Below are 22,756 nucleotides of genomic sequence, written 5' to 3' on the forward strand. Positions count from 1 at the left end.
ATTATATATATATATATATGTATATATATATATATATATATATGTATATATATGTGTGTGTGTGTAGTATGTATATATATATATATATATATATGTATATATATATATATATATATATATATATATATATATGTATATATGTATATATATATATATGTGTGTATATGTATATATATATATATATATATATATATATATATATATATATATATATATATATATATATATATATATATGTATGTATGTATGTATGTATGTGCTTTAAATAATGCAGTATTTTTGTATCACTTTGCAGAAAGAGCGGGATCTTGAGTTAGCAGCGCGAATCGGTCAATCCCTCCTGAAGCAGAACCTCGAATTAACCGCACGCAATGAAATGCTCGACGAACAGCTTGAAATTGCAAAGGAAGAGGTATGAACAAAGTCAACATGATTCAGTCACACGGAAATATATGATCTGTTATGTTATCAATGTGGTGCTTATACACTCCGTTCAAGTGATATTAGTTTACTTTATTTTCTAGATTGCTCAACTTCGCCATGAGCTCTCAATGCGAGACGACCTCCTCCAGTTCTATGCGAGCACTGAGGAGATCGAGAATGCTGAATTGCGCTCACCGTGAGTTTACACACGTATGCATACACGCACGCATATTTTGCTTTACAAAAACCTATAGTATTTAGCATTTAGCAAACCAAAGTGTAGATTTGTATATAATGTATGTAATACATGTAATATTTGTGTGTGTGTGTGTGTGTGTGTATGTATATGTATGTATATATATATATAAAGAATTGCTGTGATTCATGTTGCTAATTACTTGAGTAGTTACCACACAATTCTATCAAAATCATTTAAAAATACCCTTCCTACAATAGTTATTCAGCTGAGAAAAACAGAAAGATGTCTCACGCAAATGTGTATTTTCTTGTCATAGAATAAAAAGGAACGAATCCTGCAGCTCTCTCAGCAACTTGGTCCACCACGACTTCCTGCAGCATAAACTGAAGGGTTTAGAGGACGAGAACCGCAAACTGCGATTAGCGGTAAGTTTTCACACAGAATGAAATGAATACACACAAGATGTAATAAAACACTTGAAAATGTTCATCTTCGTTTGTATGGTCATGTCTGTATACGTTCTAGCTTTTTAAATTGTTTTATGAACTACTGACTATATTTTGTTTTAATCCTAAACAAATATTTTCATTCATACTACGATACTCACAATACTTTTATTTGCAGAAACTGCTTGAAAATACCAAAAATGCAGTGTGCTAATTATACATTGCATACGTAATGCAAAATAAACACATTTCTAACTATGAATAAGTCATTAATGTGATGCTAAGGAGACATTCAGTCAATATTTAGAGAAGCCACAACTATTGTTTATTATGGATTTCTTGTGTGTTAGCATTGTGCTAGGATTGAATCAGGTCTGCTGTTGGTTGAATTGAACAAATACACGAAATGCATGTAGTACCTTCAAATGACACCGACAAATATGAGAGATGTAATGATTCACAAAAAGTATTTTACAGTTTAATAGAATATGTCATGTTTAAATTGTTTAAAGTAAGACATTTAGACATTGGCATTATTTCTGCAGGCCAATGAGCTCACAACAGAGACGGCCAACTACGAGGAGCAAGAACAGGAGCTGATGATGGTGTGTGTAGAAGAACTCTGTAAGTGTTACAGTCTTGTTTCAATATATGAAAATAACACATAGACGATCAGCTCCAGGTGTGATTACGGGACTTGTGTGTTTCAGCATCCGTCAATAAGCAGGTAGTCGACCTGTCAGAGGAGCTAGCCCGGAAGGTCGAGGACTCTTTCCGACAACAGGAGGAGATCAGCTCACTGCTCGCTCAGATTGTTGACCTGCAGGCCCGTTGCAAAGGGGTGAGAGACCGTTTCCATGTTCGCTACGTATGGACTTGTGTCAAATCACAGTAAAAACTAACTTTCTTCTCTGTCCCTCTAGCTCACCCATGAGAATGAGGAGCTGAACCAACACCTGAGTGCCTCTCGTGAGAGCCAGCTAAATCTTCAATTAGAGGCAAGACACTTTTTTGCATTGCTACGTTTTGGTTTAAAAATGAATATCTTTTGCTACGTTTACACTAGGGATGCACCGAATCCAGATTTTTGAGATTCGGCCGAATACCGAGTCCACTGGTTAAGATTCTGCCGAATCCGAAACCGAATACCAAATCCTACTCCCATCCTCAGTCCATTAACACAGTAAACACATTAATGAAGTAAACAACGTCCACAGCCTCTAAAATAGTTAAATGTAACAACTTAATGTTGAATTCACACGCTCTTTTTACATCGTAGGAAAGCACATCGCTATCACCAGATGATTGACAATTTTGTTTGGCAAATTTTCGCTAACCAGTGTAAGATGAAGGCATGTTGGGTGGGTGAAATTAGAAAGCTAACGAGTTAGCGTTAGCTAATGAGTAGCAGCCGGCCGTTCGGTCACTCCGCTCCCACTGTAGGGATTTGTAGGGAGACTCATTTGCAGAGAGAACAGCTGACAGCCCGCGAGAGGCACTTTCTGGTTAACACAAGTTTTTAGCTGTGACCTTCCTTTGCCGTACCTGAAGTTGCTGCATTTTGGCTGCTGTCTGTAGATTCCTTCATGCACAACTCGTATTCTTTTGGATGTTTCATACGCAAATGTTTTAACTGCAGCAATGTTGTGTATTGTTTAGGGTCCTTGCCACCACGAGACAAATCGGCATTGCAAATTGAACATTTAGCTCGACTTGAATCGCCTTCTTTTGACTGAAAGTACTGCCAAACAACATTTTTTCTGCTCACAAGTTCCATTTTCACTTTCTCACAGCCTACTGCATTGAACGGTTCACCTACGTAAACACCTTCCCGTAATCAACGTTGGCGTCATTACGTCGACCAGCGTAGTGCGCGTAGTGCAAGCATAGGGTTCGGTTCGGTGGAAAAAAATTCTAAGGTTCGTCAGAAACCGAATCCCGTCAAAAAGCCCAATATTCGGCCGAATCCTGGATTCGGTGCATCCCTAGTTTACACCTCACATTTACAGTGCTCTGGCGTTTCAGAGCCCCCAAACCGGAGAAATTTGAAAACACTTCTGAACCCATTTTGGTTTGGAATCTCCGGGGTTGTGTTGCAGTCTCAACGGCCGCAAATGGAGACCTTTGGCAACACCAATTTTTTTTTTTTCCTTATTGGGCCATGACGCCTCATTCTCTGAGACTACTAAGCTACTAACTTTACCATGGCAACTACCAGCAACGGCGGGGTATACATGCTATGCTGCCTTACTTTAAACGGAGATAAGTTCTTCTACTGGAGCTACTTGTGTGCACGGAGTTCGCTTTTGGCTCAAATATCCGCTTAAAAACCAAAACGTAGCAATGTAAATGTAGCCTTACAATCACTTTGACAAAATACACTCACTTAAGATGATGCGCAGTAAAACCGTTCTGTGCTGGCTGTTCCATTGTTTTCCTATGGGGAGAGCGGTGCCACTCAACTAGACCTTGGTGTTGCAAACCACCTTTGGATTTGCCGCAGAGCGCTGCGCTCAAAGTTAAAATTATTTCAACTTTGACCTCGTTGCCCCTGACCTTTCAAGGCCAGTTTCAGAATGTTACTGTGCTGCGCTTTGCCTCTCTGCTCTGCGCCCTACCTCGCAGTTTTGCCGTGGATCATGTGTAGGCGGTTTAGTTGAATAAGAATCCTTTCACTTTCTTACCTGAGCTCAGTTTCATTTTCCTTTCAAAATGACTGTTGACTAATGACTATTAGAATTAGAATGTGAATACCTAAAACATGCGTTTGTGTTTTTAAATCATCAGTCAAACACGCACTGGTGTCAACATTTACAAAACCAACTTTCTTTTACTGAATGTAATTATCATGTCATGGATGTCAGCCCAACAGAAATACTTCTGGCTGACATTCCTCACTCAACCAGTCAGTCTGTTAACAGGCCTCCAGCTCTGCCAGCTCTTGTCAATCATCTGGAGCCTTTGAAAAGGTCAAGCACTTAAGTTTAGAGTTTAAGTTAGAAAAAGGCAGAGATACAGTGGAAAGTCATTAGACTTTTACCAATGTTTACCTGTGCACTGAAGTGCTGTTTATGAAGTAGGCATTTTTAAAACTTACTTCCAATCGAACAGCTGCTACTGATGTTCTAAGATAACACAATAGTAATAGTTTTTAGCAGACCTCTGTGAGTTTAATAAGAAGGTCTGTGTGTCAGACAGCACTGCACATTCAGACAGTGTGAGTAGTTGAGATTTGGTTAATGTGCACCATCCATCACCATATACATCAGTTACTCTGAGAGCCTTCACATGTTTACCCAGAAACCCCTTTTGTGCGTCCCCATACAGACCTGTTTATATGCATCTTTGCAGAACCATACTTAAGCCTTTATATGTGGATATTCAGTTCTGGCGTTGTGAATGTTACTATGTATTCTTCTTGTACTACAGTTTAACAGATATGTCTCCCCCTGTCTGCAGCTCAAGGACCTGCGGGACAAGTACTCGCAGTGTGAAGACATGCTCTGCGAGGCCCGAGAGGACATTAAGAACTTGAGGAATAAGAGCCTGCCCAACAGCACGGTGCAGCGGTACACTTCGCTGGCCTCTGTCCTCCCCATGGACTCACTGGCAGCCGAGATAGAGGGCACCTTCCGCAAAGGCCTGGACACCCCGGCACCCTCAGAGTACAAGTGAGTCTGTGTTTTTGTACGTGTGCTCTCATATGTGGAAGGCTTTGCTTGAAATGTTCTCAACCATTCCATTTCTAGCTGGATAAAACCCAGCAAATTTACTTTATGCGAGTCATTATTTGATACAATTCAAAAACCTTCTACCTTTAGCTTAAACTAAGCCACAACCCTTCAGAGTCTCATTTGTTCCAATAGATATACATCTAGTTGTCTTGGTCTTTATCCTTGATTTTTTTTGTTTGTTAAAACACTGGACATCTAAACAACAGCACTTCATCATAAACTAGCACAATTTTATTTCTCACGTGGCTGCAGTGCTAATCACTGAGCTACCGTAAAAAGAGAAAAAGGAGAGGAAGAGGGGTAACTTTTTCTTGCAAAGCTCCTGAAAAAAAAGACTCAAGGGATGAGTTGTGAGAATCCAGTTATATTTTTTTTCCAAAGCAAAATAATCAGTGTAAATTAAAATAAACCAACATACCTTTACCTCTCTACTCCACTCCTCCTTGAGCCTGACCTCCCAGGCCTCCCATTTTATTTTCTACTGTCTCTGGTTTTGACTATGTCTTGTTTCTGTAAATACTCCTTTGTGAGAGCCATCACTTCACTCTGGAACCTGGTGATCAGCTTATCCTTTTTCTTTATCACCACTTCTTGCTCCTGGCACTTTTCATGCACTTCCTGTGGCAATTTGTTCCCCTCTAGGTCTCCACCTTTCCCCCTCATCCAAGGTGTTCTCAAAGGCCTCTTGGGCTTTTCATTGTCTTTTTTTTCTCGAAAGCTTTGTTGGTTTCAGCGGCCTCCAAAACCCCCTCCAACCTGATGCTTGTATTTTTAGCGTGGCAGTATTTCCTCCCAAGTATCCTCTGTACATTTTTGTTTTTATGAACAAGTTTACCCTTTTCCAGTAACCACTTGTGCTCCATGTCTGCAATTTCCTTGACCTGCTTCCTTAGATTGGTGTTTAAGGTCAGCTCCTGGATGGTTTCCTCAGCTGATTAAAGGGCTTGTTTGAGTGCAAGCACTTCAGCATCCAAACCTGATCTGCATGCATGTGGCTTGTGTTGTTTGGCAGCATTATTACGCTGCTCTATCTTAAAGACAAAAATATACAAGTAGTGTTAAAATCACAATCAGACACTTACAGTTCATGTAGTATGTATTGTAGCCTTTTGCATCTGTTGTCAAAGAAATCTGTAGCAATAAAGAGCTTCTTTTCATTAAAGACTTGAATTGAATTTAGCTTCAAGTCTATCACAGGAAGCACACAAATTCAGCTAGTGACTACAGTATAACGTGTTTAAGTAAAGTCAGGGGCTGAGGCCTTTCTGGGTAAACTTAAGTAAATTTACTGCAAGTTTGAATATAGCAATATTTCCTTTCATACAAAAGTTGATTTTAAGACTCCACCAAAGCAGGAGCTGTTTGTTTGTACATGAAATACGCTATTTGTTGTATTATCATATATCCGTAACATCTTCCATAGATTTAAAATGCTTGCCATATTCTTTTAACATTACTATAATATTGTATTTTTATCTAATTAGTTAAAACTATCTGCCAGTCTGGTTATTTATTTAAAAAAATGTTTTCATATGGCCGGTTAGATCAGTTGGTTGAGCGGGCATATGCAGAGGTTTATTCCTCGACGCAGAAGGTCCAGGGTTCGAATCCGACCTGTGACGGTTTTCCTGCATGCCTTCCCCCTCTCTCTCTCCCCTTTCATATCTCAGCTTTCCTATCCAATAAAGGCAGAAATAAAGGGCCCAAATGGGCCCCAAAAAAAAATAAAAAAAAGTCTTCATAAGATACGTGCAGTGCTGAATCTTACCTTGATTTTTCTCTTGCGTCTGCCTCCCATGTCGATGACCAAAGACATTGTAGCCTACTGTGGAAGGAAGTAGCTGCTGTAGCTAATGTTAGGTGACTATACACTGGTATAAAGTGTATTTTAAATGAAAACAAATGTTTGTCAGTCCAGGCTCTCTGAGTGGGTGTTGTTATTTATGTTTGTATTTTAATGCCTGGGAAAAGTTCCTTCTAGAATTGAATCTTGACTTTGGAAACAGCAGTTGAGCCAATTGAGCAAATAATCTCACTACGAGGTCCGTTCAGTAGCTCTTCTGGAGCTTTCAATCATATTGTTTGGGCTTTCAGAGATTTTCTTTAGAAATATCGCTGTATTTGTGTTAGTATATTCCCTGCACCAATCTCGGTTTAGCAACATTTGAATGAAAATGTGATGAAAAGTTTTGAGGTTGCTTGTTTTTGTTGCCAGGTAACTATCAAATCTCAAACCACACCCACACGGGACTGGTGAAGCATGAAAATAAGTTTTCAAAGGTGGTGCAAACCTACAGTGTTGTTTTTATTATGATTGGAATAAAACATAGTATTAAAGGTGACCTTTTTCTTCCAGTGCACACTTGGCGGCTCCAATAATAAAAAAAAATAGACCCATTCTCAAATTGTCCTCATTCAAAATCACCAAAGAATTAGAGTGCATTGTGATACATCCCTGGAGGATGGGTGTAACTAATGGCTTAATCTAACTGTTCTACTGTAACACAGCATATGGAGAAACGTGAAAAGTAACAACTTCAAAGCAAAGGGGACTGAAAGGGGGAGGTGGCAAACCTCCCACCCCTCCTAGCTTCAGACTAGGTAACTGACTGGACTGACTGGACAGAGTTGTGCTTCCTCCCTCAGTCTTCTCATTGGTTAGATGGGATCCTGTGCATTTTACTTTGAAATGAGAAGACCAATTTAATTTAAGTACACCTGACATGCCACCCTGCTTTTTGTTTTACTAATAAACATGGCTATACACAGCATTTGTTTATCTAAATAATTAACAATTCATACAATTTGCCTACTGCAGCTTGAAAAATACAGTGATTGCATTACAGGGTAGTAGAGTATGCTTTTTTTTCAAACAGGTCCGCAACTGACATAATAATATAGCAGAATAGAATAATGTAGATTGTGTGTAATCTTTTTATGGCCACTCATGCCCTGTTTCTCCTGGCAGGAACCACCCGTGGCGTGTGTTTGAAACTGTGAAGGTGGTGAACAAGGCCGTGAGGCTGCGGTCTCGGTGCCACTCCCCAGGGCTGCCAGGCTCCAGCCCTGTGTCCATTCGCTCCAGCTGTACCAGCACCCCCCGTACCAGCTACTATGGCTCAGACAATGCCAGCCTTACTCTGGAGGACAAGCCCAGCTCCAATAGTGCTCAAAAGGAAGACAACAGGTGTGTTTGAGTGTGCATACATGCAGTGTATATGTATGTGCATAGTTACGCATGGAATATTATATCAAATGGAAATTTCCAGATCTATTTTTGATCATTTTATATGCATATTTGGCATTTTTAGAAACCTTCTTGACTACAAGTTAAAATGATTTTGCAACATGAGTTGATAATGATTAACCCACTTAAAGGTACACAGGGTTGCAGCAGCATAAACATGTCAGATCTTTTCACCCCAGTGTTAGCGGGCCGAAGCGTCTGGGCCAGCCAGGCACACCAGGAGGCCAGGACCTTGAGGCAGCCTTGCGCAGCCTGTCAGCCCGCCAGCAGAACCACTCCTCTGAGCGGCCTTTCTTTGATGTGGAGCGTGAGCGTAAACTCCATGCCCTGGCAGCAGACTGTGAAGAGGGTGAGTGCTCCAGTGGCTTCCTGACACCAAATGACAGCCTGGTCTCCAGCCCAGTAGCATCGACAGGCACCAACTACTCCAATGGCAGCTCACGGCCCTCCTGTGGCTCCTCAGGAGGATCCAGGTCCTACCTGCCTGACCGCCTGCAGATTGTCAAACCTCTGGAAGGTAAAAGCTTCGGCTTTATACTGTGTCTTATCTATTTCTTGGAGCTCATTCCAGCTTATGTAGAGTCACAATGGAGCATGGGATGGTACAAATCCAAACAAGACGAAGAATCATTTTTGACATTAGTCTGCGTGACAACGTTCTACTATCACGTACATTTTTCTTTCCCTCTCTCCCCTCCATGTATGCCAGCTACTGTAGCTGAATTTATGTTTGAATGAAGTTTGAATCTGATATGGTTGAATAATGCCGGGTAAGTGGGGCGAGAAAAATAATGTTGTGACAATTGTGTGATTTACAACGTAGGGTCATGAATCCCAAAGTTTCCATACCTAAGCCCCACTAGGCCTACTATTTTTTAAATTGTACCGCATTTCTGAGATGGAGCAATTGACATGGGGAGCCTGAGGTGTTCAATTGTCACTTCCACTGCCAATGTGCAAATGCAAAAAAGTTACCTAACTTTTTTGTGCTCAAGGCAAGGCAAACAATCTGAAATAAATCATATTCATTTCTAACTTTATAAATAACATGTAACTGCACACGGTTGTCAGGCTCGGTGACTCTGCACCAGTGGCAGCAGTTGGCCAAACCAAACCTGGGAGGCATCCTACATCCACGTCCGGGCGTCCTGACTAAAGACTTCAGGGAGCTCGAGGTCGACATACAACACGTCTACAGTCTGAACGACCTGGAGGAGGATGAACCGGACCTGTCGCAGCTCTCTGGAGTACATGGCATGGGTAGGACACACTTAAACACACTTAAACATACACACACACACACACACACACACACGCGCACACACACACACACACACACACACGTTTGTTTCACTATCTTTGTGGGGACCCGTCATTGACATAATGCATTCCCTAGCCCCTAACCCTAACCTTAACCATCACAACTAAATGCCTAACCTTAACCCTTACACTCACCCTAACCATAACCTAATTCTAACCCTAATCATAAAACCAAGTCTTAACCCTCAAACAGCCCTTTAACCTTGTGGGGTCCAGCATTTTGGGCCCCACAAGGCTGTGCAGACCCCACAAGTATACTGTATTCCCCAGTTTTTGGACCCCGCGAATATAGTAAAACAAACAAGCACGCACGCACACACACACACACACACACACACACACACACACACACACACACACACACACACACACACACACACACACACACACAGACACATATGTATACACACACACACACACACACACACACACACACACACACACACTAGAGCCTGGATCGGGCCGAATATTTCCGTCCGAACCCAGCCCGAGCCCGACAGGCATTATGATATTTATGTCCAAGCCCAACCCGAGCCCGACACAGTTAAAATCTTGTTTTTTTTTCTCATACTAATGACACATGTACGTTTGTTTGTGTGGAAAGCCCGCTTTTATTAAGCAACTGGAAGGCATTCGGAAATGTCAACAGATGAGCGCATCAGCGCACACGGGGGAACAAGCACGTTAATAAGCTGTTTAAAATGTTCAATGTGTTAACCTTTCCTGATCGCTTCGATTCCGACTGTGATCAGAAAACCAAGGGAGACTCGGTAGGCCTACCTCCAGGGCTGACGTTACGTCGGGGTTAAAATCCCGTTTCTGGTGAGCAGATGAATGAACTTGGCTTTCAGTCTGGGGTTTATCTCGGACACCACACACACTGTGTACAAAACTTATTCCACCAACTCTGCTCCGGTCGCATCTACACGTCTGCTTCCTCTTTTCTCTATCTCTCTTCTGCCCACTTTACACACACACACACTGAGCTCTCTTTAAAGGAGCCGCAGCGCCATTTTACAACAAATGCCTTATCGCGCTGATGTGACCGAGCCCGACCCGAACCCGACCATCATTTCTAAATATCTGTCCGAACCCGGCCCGGCCCGTCGGGTACCGTCTGGACCCGTCGGCCTCGGGTCAAGTATCCATGCCTTAACATACACACACATACGTACGTAGTGGGAATTTGTCCAAAATAAGGCCCTAAGGCCTGTCAAATTTGACTTCTTTCATCGGACTTAAGTTTACCAGAACACAAGGATCAATCTGAGACGAACAGTTCAGTTAAGCAAACTGAGTCCAGCATAAGAGTTACAACACAGCTGTGGGTTCACAAACAAGAGACCAAGTTTCCCTAGCGACAGACATAAAGTCAGAGCTTGGTCCACCAAGTTGTCCTCTCAAATGAACGCCGATCTATTCTTTCCCTATGTTTTTAATTCTCTCCTCACAGGGGGGTGTCTTCTAGTTTCTAAACTGTTATCTTTCACAAACACACACACACCAAGGTCTGTTCTCTTAACTTTAACTGTCTTTCTGCATATTTGTCTGGTACGCAGTGCACTCTTATGCCATAAAAGGCTTAAACTATAGTTCTATGCGTCAGAGACATTTCCTTGAACCACTTCCTCAATGACTGCACACAGCTCTTTTGCAACGAACACAGATACACACATTTTGTTAATAAAATATTTCTACACACACACACACACACACACACACACACAAGCTTTGTCACTTCATTAAATCCACTCTAAAATCCATGTTAAGTGCTTTCTCTCCATTAATTGTGTAGTGTTACTTTAGTTTCCAGCTTTATTAGCTCTTGTAGTTTCTCATTGAACATCATTTTCATCATGTGTAGTTTAATGCTCCGTTTCTGCCTCCATGACCTCGCAGTCTCTCCATCCGGTCCCAACCTCCCTCAGACCTCTCCCACACATACCATAACCACCTGCCAAGTCCTCCAACCCTCCCTTCTCATCCCCTCCTTATCCACTAGGTAAGAATATACATATTGTAAACAAATTAGCATGCTGTGTTGTCTTTGTGTATTTTTCACAACCCTGAAGTTCAGTTTAAGCTTGAACTTGATTTTGTATTGCTGTGATGTACCTGAGTTGCCATAAACAATGAACTCCTGAAAAAGAGTATTGTATGTTCACTAATCCACAATTATTAATTTTTTTGCAGCGTCACTTTCATTCAATTAAGTGTGGATGTTCCAGATTGCCTTTCTTCCATGCTGCTTTTTCTTCCCCTTTACCTTCTGCTCTTTACCCCCCACAGTGGCAGAAATCGTCTGTCAAGGCTCTTTCTCCAACTCTAAAAGGAGCCTTCGGGGCAAAGTAAGAGTTGAGGGTTATGGATACACTATGAATGCTGGATTTCAATATTAACTCCGGAGGCCCAGTACCATGTCTGTTTAACTAAATAACACTAAGCTTAATAATTAATAAGTCTTTGTATAAGAACATTTGCTCGGACCTAATTGAAATGATAATAGCTACTTTATGGGACTATCATGCGCTGTGCTTCTGGCTCCTCCTACTAACACTGCTCTAACTTGTTTGTAATGTACTCCCCACATATTCTTGGCTCGTAACACTACACGTTTTAATGTCTCTTCCCTTTCTAGGTTTCCATCTTAGCAAACTGCCAGATCCTGTTTCATCACCGCTGCCACACTAACATCGTGTTTATCCATCTTACAGCAATGATAGACAGACACTAACAACAAATAAACTAACTGAAACTGTTAAAATGTTCTTGTTAGGGCCCGAGCGCCGACAGCGGCGAAGGCCCTATTGAAACTGAAGGAATTATTATTTTCCCGGCAAATGAATTGGCTTTTTGAGGGGCTTAACATATTCAAAAACTCACCAAATTTGGCGGTCGCATCAAGTCTGGTGAAAATTTACGTATTTTAAGGGTTTCGGGAATAGGCGCGCAAAAATGGCTCGCTAGCGCCCCCTACAATGTTAAAAAAATTGATCCCCTGCAGTGCCTTTAACGTAGACTCACGAAACTTGGTACACATATGTATCATGTCAAGATGTACAAAAAACGTCATTGAAGCCATACCCTAAGCCCAACAGAAAGTCCGCCATTTTGATTTCAAAGTTCGAAATTAGTGTGGTTTTGGCCATTTCCACATGCCGTACTTTAACGGACTCCTCCTAGAGATTTCATCCGATCAACTTCAAATTTGGTTTGTGCCATCTTAAGACATTAAAGATGAAAAGTTGTTAAAAGAAAAACTTTTCGTCATAGGGCATGGCCGTGGCGGGGCGGCCATTTTGTGCGTTTCGCCGCCGAAACAGGAAGTGGGTGTAACTCGAGTGTACATTGTCCGATTGGCTCGAAACTTTTCAGGATTCATAAGAGTCCAACCCTGAGGACAAATAAAGGCCGATATTTACTTTAAGTCATAGCGCCCCCTAGTGGCAACAGGAAGTAGGCCTAAAAGTCAAGGTGCTATACTTTAACGAACTCCTCCTAGAGATTTCATCCGATGTACTTCAAACTTGGTCTCTATCATCCCAACACCTTAAAGATGAAGTTATTAAAAGAAAAACTTTTCGTCTGACGGTGTGGGCGTGGCGTGGCGGCCATTTTGAGTGTTGAGCGATGAACAAATAAATTGTTGTAACTTGAGTGTATGTTGTCGTATCTGCCCGAAAATTCTCACGATTGACAAAGGTCCAGGCCTGAGGACACCTACAGGCCATATTTGACTTTTGGTCATAGCGCCCCCCGCTGGCAACAGGAAATGCGCCTTATATGACAAACATCATCCGATTTACATGAAACTTAGAATGTGTGGGCTACATGTGATAATGAGCCGGCCCCTATAATATAACCACGCCCACTTACTCAGGCCACGCCCCCTTTATAACATTTGTACCGTTTAAGGTAGAGTCTTGTGTGAGGTGTCATTGAACTCAGCAGAGAGTTGCTTCTTCATTGGTGATGGTTTGGCCCGCCCCCTATGCTTAAGCCACGCCCCCTTTCGTGAATGCTGATCCATCTAAGGTAGAGTCTTGTGTGAGGTGTCATTGAACTCAGCAGAGAGTTCCTTCTTCATTGGTGATCGTTTGGCCCGCCCCCTATGCTTAAGCCACGCCCCCTTTCATAACATTTGAACCGTTTAAGGTAGAGTCTTGTGTGAGGTGTCATTGAACTCAGCAGAGAGTTGCTTCTTCATTGGTGATGTTTGGCCCGCCCCCTATGCTTAAGCCACACCCCCTTTCATAACATTTGAACGATTTAAGGTTGACCATTGTGTGAGGTATCAATGAAATCAGCAGAGAGTTCCTTCTTCATTGGTGATGTTTTGCCCCGCCCCCTATGCTTAAGCCACGCCCCTTTCATAACATTTGAACCATCTAAGGTAGAGTCTTGTGTGAGGTATCATTGAACGCAGCAGGGAGTTCCCTTTTCATTGGTGACGATTTGCGGTGTCTGAGTGCCGCGCAAATGCACGGTCGCAAGGAGCGGCGACCGCCGGTGACCCCGACGCGCGCAGAGGAGCGAGGGCCCATCCATTGCTGCTTGCAGCTTTAATTTTTATTATTATTTGTGTATGAGCTTGCATGTTTGTGTGAAAAGAAACAGCTCCTATTTATTGTGTTGTTTTTTTGTAATTGTTTTTTTTTTTTTCTTCCTTCTGGCAGCCTTCGCTCTTTCGGCCTGCCATCTTGTCGGAACTGTGAGCTCATGAGCACTTCATCGTCATCGTACCAGCAGCACTTTGGCCTGGGAGGCCGGACCACCACCACCACAGATGTAGCCGCTTCATCACTGGGTCTCCTGCAGCTGCTGCATGAGCGTGGCATCTCAGCCTTCCCTTATCCCCTGCACTGCAGCCATAGTACAAAACCTTCCCCCTCCACAGCAAAAGACAAATGTGGAGGCTCACTATCGGACAATGAGGGAAGAAGGAAAATTTTCAGTTTGAACTTGGTGGAGAAGCTTCAACGTCTGGGGTTGCACAGAGTGGCAGCCTGGGGGACGACTGGCCGCAAGTGGGAGAGAGAAGCAGTCAGTCGTCCTCTGAATGTTTGATGAAGGCTGTTCACCACTTGCTCCTCTCTCATTCACCGTAGTGACTTTACATCCAGCTGTGGGATCCCCACTGTGCAGTTCAGGGCCCACAGCTCTGGTGTTTTGAAAACAAAAGCCACAGAATTTGCTAGAACCATACTTTAAATTGTCGGTAGTGTACAATAATATTCTTTTCTATGAATGTGTGTACAGTAGTTGTGTGTATGTGTGTGTATGTGTGTGTGTGGCATCTTCATCCCAGGAAAAAACCCCGATTACCTGATCACCAGTCTGTTGACTGCAACCTGCAGAAATAGCTTCTTTTTACACAAAAAAAGAAACGTCTGAAGAAAAAAACGTTTTATACCTTGTTTTGTGATTGTCATTTTACACGTTTACCCTGCCGCTGGTTTTTAAAAAAAACAACCTCATCTGTCATTTTGCTGTTTCCAAAGTGGAACATCACTTATGTGTATATAACAAAGTTGTCATCTGGGAAAGTTAAAGTAAAAAATATGTGCAGTAAATTATTGTTAGTTGAAACCACAAACCAATGCTGTCACACTGAAGAACTTTCAAATGCACTAAAGTACACTCTGGTCTTCCTGCTTATTAGCTGCTACATTGAGAAAAGCATGTTGTACATAATATTGTCATGTTATACTGAATTAAACACTTAAGAAACTGATCAAGAAGCATTGCGATGACAGATGATGCACTGACTGAACTGAAAAATATTGATGATGACATCCTTCAGCTGCTCTACAGTTTATCACCTGCTTTCACATAGCACATGTTATGGCTGCATACAGTACAGTGTCACCTGCAAGCTGTTGGGATTTCTGACCTTTGTCCTGAGCAAAACCTCAACAAAAATAAATCAGGTCTGCCATGCTGCATCAAAGACAGTGAATGGGATTTTTATAAGCAATATGTATATAATACTGCACTGCGTTGACTGAAAAATCTTGCTTGTACAAATCTGCTGCATTTCACGTTATCAGGAATTTTGAAATTGCTGGGATATAAATGAAATCTGAATAGTTTTGGGCATCCTCATTTAAAGACAAGCAGAAGAGTGGTCCTAATTATTTAAACGATATGTTTCTTTCAAATCTTTCTGAACAATCAACTGTAGCAAAAAAAAGGCATAGGATACTGTGGATAAAAAGGGAAGAAATCATAAACACAAGTTCTAATAATTTGTGTTCTGACTTAAATCAACCAAACTACTGTTTCTCTGCACTACTGTTTGCTCTGTCCTGTGTTAACATCGGAGCTGTATAATGTGTGTGTAAATTGTACCACCTGTGAATAAAACTTTGCATTTCCATCCTTTAAAGTTTAATACGTCTCTCTTTTACCTCATGGCAGCGATGAAGACAGATAGGACTATTGTGATAATTCTGCAAAATGGTTTTATTTATAAAGTTGCAGTGAAAGTAAAACATTGACTTTATATAAGATGTGAACAAAAAGCCGTAAGTCTGAGCTCTCGGGTCGTTGTTGGCATTGTTGTGTCTCATTCTGCGTCCCGGCGTCCGAAGTCCACCCAGCCCTGGTAGTCCCGATCCGACATGCACTCAGAGTTCATCATCTCTGTGAACAAACCATTCCTACATGAACCACACACAAGGGTGCAGTACACGGATGTGAGCATATCCTTAGATCTCTCCCAACTCATTTAATCATGCAATCACTCAATTGTGTAATGACACAAGCAAAACAAATCAATCAGAGCAGAACTTTCACACCCCGACCCACAGCATACCTGAAATTGCTTGCATTATTTGCTTTGTCATAATCTCCCGTTCATCCTCCGATAGGTGTGCCCGTCTCTCCATCCGTGCAGGGGAAGCCTGAGGCGCCGGCTTCTGTCTGTCAGCTGAGCCTCTCACTTTCTCCCTCTTGGCTAGAAGCTGCTGTAGTTTAGTCTCTTCAGCTTCTCCAGCTGCAGAGAATACTAGCAGTGCAACCAACAGTGCAAACACCACAATAACTTTCCCTGACATGTCTGCGACCAAGAAGAAAAAAAAAGAAGTTATATTAACTTGAAGTGACAAAATAGTTCTATCTAAAAATGAATTGAACGAAAAAAAGTTACCTGTTACCTGTGAAGACTGTATGTGCACAACAAGTGTGACGCTTCTGGTGCACAACGAGCAGATCTGCTCTTTTTATACCACAAGTTTGGTGTGAGCAATATAGCCTCAAATCAGGGACAGATAACAGTGTTCACTGATTGATTGGTAGACGGATGCATTGGCAGGATGTGCGTAAAGGAAGCGATGGACCACTATACCCACAAATCCATTATTATGCTTTTCGCTTACCTGGAAAGGCCTTCTTTTGCACTGCAATAACAATAAAACGAGTCAATGTGTTTACATAAGAAATCCAATACTCCTTTAGAGCCTTTTTTGGCCAATACAGAGGATTTGATGTAACTGTGTAGCCACTAAAAAAACGTGATTTTCTGTTGTTCTTAACTGGCTTCCTCGAATCAGATATCTCTAAACAGTTACTATTATTCTAATTATTAACACATGTTGGAACAAGACATACAAATTCATTATTTCCCATTTCCATGTAGCATTTGTGTGTCTTATTTCAACCCTGTATGGGCTGTAGACAACAGTTTTTCATTTTCCGTTTTAGGTAGAGCTGAATGGTAATACATCTCATTTGAAAAAAAGGCAAAGTGTGTATAATTTAATGATTGGCCTGAACTTTCCAGATGACGTACACTCTACCCTTTTAGTAAAAATACCACAGAGAACGTGGTTGACATTAACGCTGTTTACATACTGTATAGATTTTCTACAAGTGGCCCAGCTATTGTGTATCCAGTTGCCACTGACAACATGTGATGTATAATGTCTAGAAAAACAGAAACACAAATATTTTCTACCAGGCTGTAAAAGCATCACCTATCAACTGGATTTACTCTAGAGAGTCTACATATGACCTACGCCACTACCCACTTTGATTCATGAGTAGAAATGACAGCAACACAATGGGAAGCTGAGAATTCGCACAATAGAAAAATGTTTTGACTAATGAGTAAATCTGAGCAGCTTTACAGTAAATTAAACCCCGCAGAAACATGATTCTAACGGTTGTTGGAATTTTTGTGACATTTGAGTCATTATTATCAAACAGAGCTCTTGGTTGTGGTCCCCAAGGCGCTGTACCAGAAGGTTGGAGATCTCATCCTGGATGTTGATGGGTATGCCATCTGCCCATCCCGCAACCTTGGTGTAATCCTGGACTCCACCCTCTCTTTCCATACTCACATCAAATCCATCACCAAATCAGCCTTTTTTCATCTCAAAAACATCTCCAGACTTCGGCCATCACTCTCTGACTCCATGGCAGAAACCCTCATTCATGCTTTCATAACCTCCCGTTTGGACTACTGCAATGGAGTCCTGTCTGGGATCCCCAGCAAAACCCTAGACAGGTTCCAATATGTCCAAAACTCTGCCGCCAGGGTCCTTACCCACACCAAGACCTGGCAGCACATCACCCCAACCCTCATCCACTCTCACTGGCTCCCAATTAAGTCCTGCATCACATATAAAATCCTCCTTCTCACCTACAAATCCCTCCATGACCTGGCCCCACAGTACCTCTCCGACCTCCTTCATCCATACACCCCACCCCGAAACCTGCGGTCCTCAGACGCTGGCCTGCTCTCCATTCCCCACACTAGACTCTGTACCTTCGGAGACAGAGCCTTTAGTGTTGCAGCCCCATCCCTCTGGAACACCCTCCCTGCAGATATCCGAAATGCTACATCCCTGGACATTTAAAAACTCCTGAAACACCACCTGTTTACCACAGCCTACAACCTTCTTTAGCTTAGTCACAGTCATTGTGTAAAGTGTCCTTGGGTTTCATGAAAGGCGCTATATAAATAAAAGTAATTATTATTATTATTATTATTATTAGTATTATTTCCAATAACCCTGAAATGTAAAGACATTCACAGGGCTTAAATTTGACATACCCATACACACCCATCACACAAACACTGACCCGACACACCCATCACAAGATCTGATACACTGACGCGACACACACCCATCACAAGATCTGATAAATTTCCCAGACACCACATACTATAGACAGCTTGTTACTTCGACCTGTCAGCCAGGTCAGGTCCAAATGAGTACACACCCACGTTATCAGGCCAGGCTGCAGCAGATGCTCTGCGGCTTTTTGTTTACTGTTGCAGATGCTCCTCTAAAAGAATTGTTGGAATTTTAAGCTGCAGTACTTGTAGGGCTGGTGAAAGTTATGATAAGCCTTTTACTTAGAGTGTGAATACATTCATGGTTAAGACCACAATTTCTTCATCCTCAGTGTTTCTGTAGCTGCTTATCTCTCTGGTCTACATTTCATTTTTTTGGGTCCTGATCCCCAAAAAGTACACAGTAACAGCAATATTTAAAAAAGAAAGGTTTGACAAATATTTTTAAATCATCCTGATTCTTCTTTTTTCGATTGCTAAACGACAGTGGGCACAACTGGAGCCACATGTGCAAAACTCTAACTACAGTCTGCACAGCAGCAGTTCATGTGGACCAAACTTGTTTTTCATTGGTTGAACACGGTTTTCAAAAGTCTACACACTTATCCAATGGCTTTAACCACAACCTGCACAACACTGTGTATTTCCAGTACTTTGTTCAAATGCTAACAAACTGCTGTCAAAACTGTTTTTCCAATTGCTAACACATTACTGTAAAATGACATGCATAGCACAATTATTTAAACTGACACACAGAGAGCAAAACATCTTCTCAAGTCTCCAAAAGTCTGAACACATTTTCTGCTTTACACACATTTTGCAATTCAAAATGGCACTTTTTAAATGCAATGAACGCGGTTCTATGCATAAGACACAGCAATCTGACATAAAGTCACATGTTTGCCATTTCAAAACACTGCCACTACATGAGCTAATTGGCCAATACATATGCCATCTGGCCAAACACCTCAATGGTTAATTGTTACCACTTCAATCAGGAAGTAAGCACTATGAAAAGACCACAGGTGAGCACCTTTTTTTTTTTTTTTTACAACAACAATGGAAGATGTTGCAGAGAGAGGAAGAGGGAGGGTGAGAATGAAAGGGGGAGGAAGAGTGAGAGGTAGGGATAGAGCTGTTAGAGGAGTTCATGGCCAAAGAAGACAACAACTTTCAAATGAAATCAGAGCAACCTTAGTTGATCATGTCATCAACCATGGGCTGACAATGCGACAGACTGGACAGAGAGTGCAGCCCAACTTCTTTCTGCAATTTTCTTTTTCAGTTTACTGTTTTTTGTGTGCATATTTTTGTTCAGTCCAATGCAGATATACTGTATCTGCTGTGCATATGTTGCACTGACTTGTTTGGTAAAAAAAATAATGTTTCAACAGCATGTATGTGTATCTGCAAATATTTCTGTGCATGTGAACAATCTGAAGAATTTTCTACAATTTGAACTATTTTAGTATTATGGCAAAGCATACTAAATATGAGAGTGCTTTTCATTATGCCCAACAGTGTGTAGTTGATTAGACAAAAATCTGGTAATATGAATGAAGTGTGTGCCATTTGGTGCAAAAGTTTGATTTTGATAATGCTATATGTAGTTTTGGTTGCAGTGCTTCATTTTGCCGGGTATATGAGATATTTTGCAGTTTGGGTGTGTGGTTTTGTGAATTGTGTTAAGTATTTTGATAAAACCAGCCTAGTTTGCAAAATTGTGTTTTAGCAATTGGAAAAAAAACTGTAACCACACACATTCAAAACAGAATGGATTTCAGCTGGTGCATTTCAAACACTGCTGATTTGAAATTTCAGCTGCAGGCCTAAGCAGGTGTCATGTAATACTGTAATTTCCGATGAAATAAGGGCTACATTTATAAACCATGTTGTGAATCATGGTCTCTCATTGAGAGAGGAAGGGTTGAGGGTGCAACCCAACCTGCAAAGATCTACAGTTGCATCTGTAATTTGAATTTCCCACCGAACAAACGGGTGAGAATTGCATCCTTACAGTAAATGATAACATTACAGGAATTGATTTTTCAGTAATGATGTAAATTACTACAGACAAAGGAAAAATATCTAAAAATCTATTGAAGCAAACTGCTGATTTTCATTCCTTCTTGTTTACCTAAAAAAAGCGGTGTTGTAAAATAAGAAATTTCATGTGGAAGATTTTTTTTTTTCTTTAAAGAAAATATTGATTTGTGTGAAGTCACTTAAATTATTCAAACTGTGAAGATGAAAAGTTTCTAATTTCTGTTTTGGTGTTTGATGGTTGAGTTTTTACTCGATGTGTTCTGAGTGACAATGTGTGTTATCTCGATGAGGATTGTTCATAGTGTTTGGCTGCACTGAGCCTGTTTTGAGACTTGTGTGAAGAGTTGTGTTGTTTGGAATGAGTTTTGCAGCTGATGTGAACTGTTTAGCTCAGGTGACTGTTGGTAATGCAGACTGTAGTTAGAGTTTTGCACTTGTGGCTTCAGTTGTGACCACTGTCGTTTAGCATTTGCAAAAAAAACTGTAATCCACAATAAAGTACTCAATACAGATGACAGAAAAAATGATTTACTGCTGTAAAAAAGAAGTGAAATAGGTTGACTATATGCCATTTTCTGAGATTGGGATGAAAACATTGTTACTCATACAAAATGAGCTATTTAATAACCCAAATACTGTAATAACGAGTTGCTGAATTATTTTGAATTAATCTGTGCTTCACATGAAACCAAGAATAACAAACTCTTGGATTATGATACTAAATACAAATTTGAGCTAGTATCTGTAAAAGAGTGATTTTTCAAAGTAAACTTAAATTTGGATGTGAGTGAAAGCCACAAAATAGTGGCGTGCAAAGCGCTGTCACTTTCCTCTGATGGGTGCGGTCCACAGCAGATTTAAATTATTGTGTCAATCACTTCAGGACTTTTTATTCTGCCAAATGTTTGATAAACTTTCAAAGAAAAAGGTGTGACTGTAATTTTTGTGTATGTGTGTATGTGTGTGTGTGTGTGTGTGTGTGTGTGTGTGTGTGTGTGTGTGTGTGTGTGTGTATGGGTGCGTATATGTGCGCACTTGTGTGTGCGTGCGTGCGTGCATGTGTGTGTGTGGTTTTGGGTTTGTTGTTTTTGGGCGTGTTGTTTTTGGGCGTTGAGTTCCTAGTCATGCTTAGAAAGTTATTTCCCCTTAATGATATAACTACTAACTGGTTTGTCTACACCATGTGCTTCTTTGGAAAGTATATAAATATCTTCAATCTTCAATTAAACAGAAAGCAATTAAAAAGACCAGTTTGTGATGGTTAAAAACACATCTTGGTTTCTCTGCCATTCCTTTGACATGTTTCTCTGATGAAGACACTAATGATGGTGCAGGTACAGGTAGCTGCAGGGAGAGTGTGGATGTTATGAAACCATTAATCACCATGAACTCCGCTGTGCTCTGGGTTAATCTCATTTAAACGCCCCTCCAACCAGTGTTACTTCCTGTTTTATGGTTAATGGTCTTTCTCAGAGAATGCCTGCATGGATAAAAGTCTGCAGATTGCAGCTACAGCATCTTGGAAAACAGCGATGTGTCACTGAATTCCTTTCAGCTAAAATCACAGTTTTGAATCCAAAATAGGTCGTTGGTGTAAATTGTGTCGATCCAATTCTAGAGTGCGTATTTCCGAGGTGTGTCTGTCCAACACATTGTTGGAGGACTCGCTCTGTCTACGGGCCCCCTGACCCCATGGGCCCAGTGCAACCACACTGCCTGCACTGTCTTGTCAATCTGACAACTGTGATTTCCATTGAATCAGAGTACTGTCACTTGGCTACCTGTTCTGCCGTTTTTCCCAGCCCTTGCCACATGACTAATTAATGTTTCCATGATGACTATCCAAAAGTCTGATACCATGGAACCATCACTGGAATTGTTTTCCCCAAGTGGCAGACTGAGCCTATAGTATAGAAAATGTGTATTGTATTCGGATATACAATTTGTTTAAAATGAAAACAAGTGAAACTAATAATGAATGTAATGTTTTATTTAACAGAATTACATTATGTTGTTCTATCCTATCCAATATTTCCTAAATTTCTAAGCGTATTTTCTATGCTGTATTTTATTGGTCCCCCCCTGTGCCACCCCACTTAAAAAATCCTGAAATCGCCCCTGATAGTAGTGGCCAGCATTCCATGGATGTATTATATTAACGAGCGTTCCACACACCACTTTTTGACTGTTGAGTGCACCATCCTGGTACTCATAGTGCTCTGCATTTCGCTACACTTCGTCAGTTTGAACGTACTTTGC

The 22,756-nt window shown here is 41.2% G+C and overlaps 2 protein-coding genes across 4 annotated transcripts in view; one reads left to right on the forward strand and one right to left on the reverse strand.

Moving 5' to 3' along the window:
- Positions 1–15,753, forward strand: part of si:dkey-28e7.3 (trafficking kinesin-binding protein 1) — a 46,532-nt gene extending 30,779 nt beyond the window's left edge. The window contains exons 6-17 of the mRNA XM_036000438.1: positions 296–412; positions 525–619; positions 939–1,047; positions 1,614–1,692; positions 1,779–1,909; positions 1,992–2,066; positions 4,528–4,739; positions 7,771–7,989; positions 8,214–8,566; positions 9,121–9,309; positions 11,269–11,371; positions 14,046–15,753. Of these exons, the coding sequence (XP_035856331.1) occupies positions 296–412; positions 525–619; positions 939–1,047; positions 1,614–1,692; positions 1,779–1,909; positions 1,992–2,066; positions 4,528–4,739; positions 7,771–7,989; positions 8,214–8,566; positions 9,121–9,309; positions 11,269–11,371; positions 14,046–14,436 (2,073 nt within the window). The 3' untranslated portion in view covers positions 14,437–15,753. The remainder of the gene's footprint in view (positions 1–295; positions 413–524; positions 620–938; positions 1,048–1,613; positions 1,693–1,778; positions 1,910–1,991; positions 2,067–4,527; positions 4,740–7,770; positions 7,990–8,213; positions 8,567–9,120; positions 9,310–11,268; positions 11,372–14,045) is intronic.
- A 69-nt stretch (positions 15,754–15,822) lies between these two features.
- Positions 15,823–17,166, reverse strand: LOC116042980 (gastrin/cholecystokinin-like peptide). 3 transcript variants are annotated; one of them, XM_036000602.1, is made up of 3 exons: positions 16,527–17,166; positions 16,187–16,429; positions 15,823–16,014 (listed from the first exon to the last, which is right to left on the reverse strand). In XM_036000602.1, the coding sequence occupies exons 2-3, from the start codon at positions 16,425–16,427 to the stop codon at positions 15,938–15,940; spliced, it is 318 nt and encodes a 105-aa protein (XP_035856495.1). In that variant the 5' UTR covers positions 16,428–16,429; positions 16,527–17,166; the 3' UTR covers positions 15,823–15,937. The 3 variants fall into 3 exon arrangements, 2 of the variants coding, with proteins under 2 accessions (XP_035856495.1, XP_031145324.1); XM_031289464.1 differs by having other exon boundaries at positions 16,520–17,166; XR_004103348.2 differs by lacking the exon at positions 16,527–17,166 and having other exon boundaries at positions 15,823–16,031; positions 16,187–16,395.
- Between the last annotated feature and the right edge of the window lie 5,590 nt (positions 17,167–22,756).

This window comes from Sander lucioperca, chromosome 4 (genome assembly GCF_008315115.2).
Source record: "Sander lucioperca isolate FBNREF2018 chromosome 4, SLUC_FBN_1.2, whole genome shotgun sequence".
In the NCBI taxonomy this organism is placed as follows: domain Eukaryota; kingdom Metazoa; phylum Chordata; class Actinopteri; order Perciformes; family Percidae; genus Sander; species Sander lucioperca.

What these genes read in the sequence shown, in the direction of transcription:
- LOC116042980 (XM_036000602.1), bottom strand. Translation starts at nt 16,427, where the DNA reads ATGTCAGGGAAAGTTATTGTGGTGTTTGCACTGTTGGTTGCACTGCTA. An exon ending in AATAATGCAAGCAATTTCAG is followed by an intron (nt 16,015 to 16,186) that starts GTATGCTGTGGG and finishes GTTTGTTCACAG; the next exon opens with AGATGATGAACTCTGAGTGC.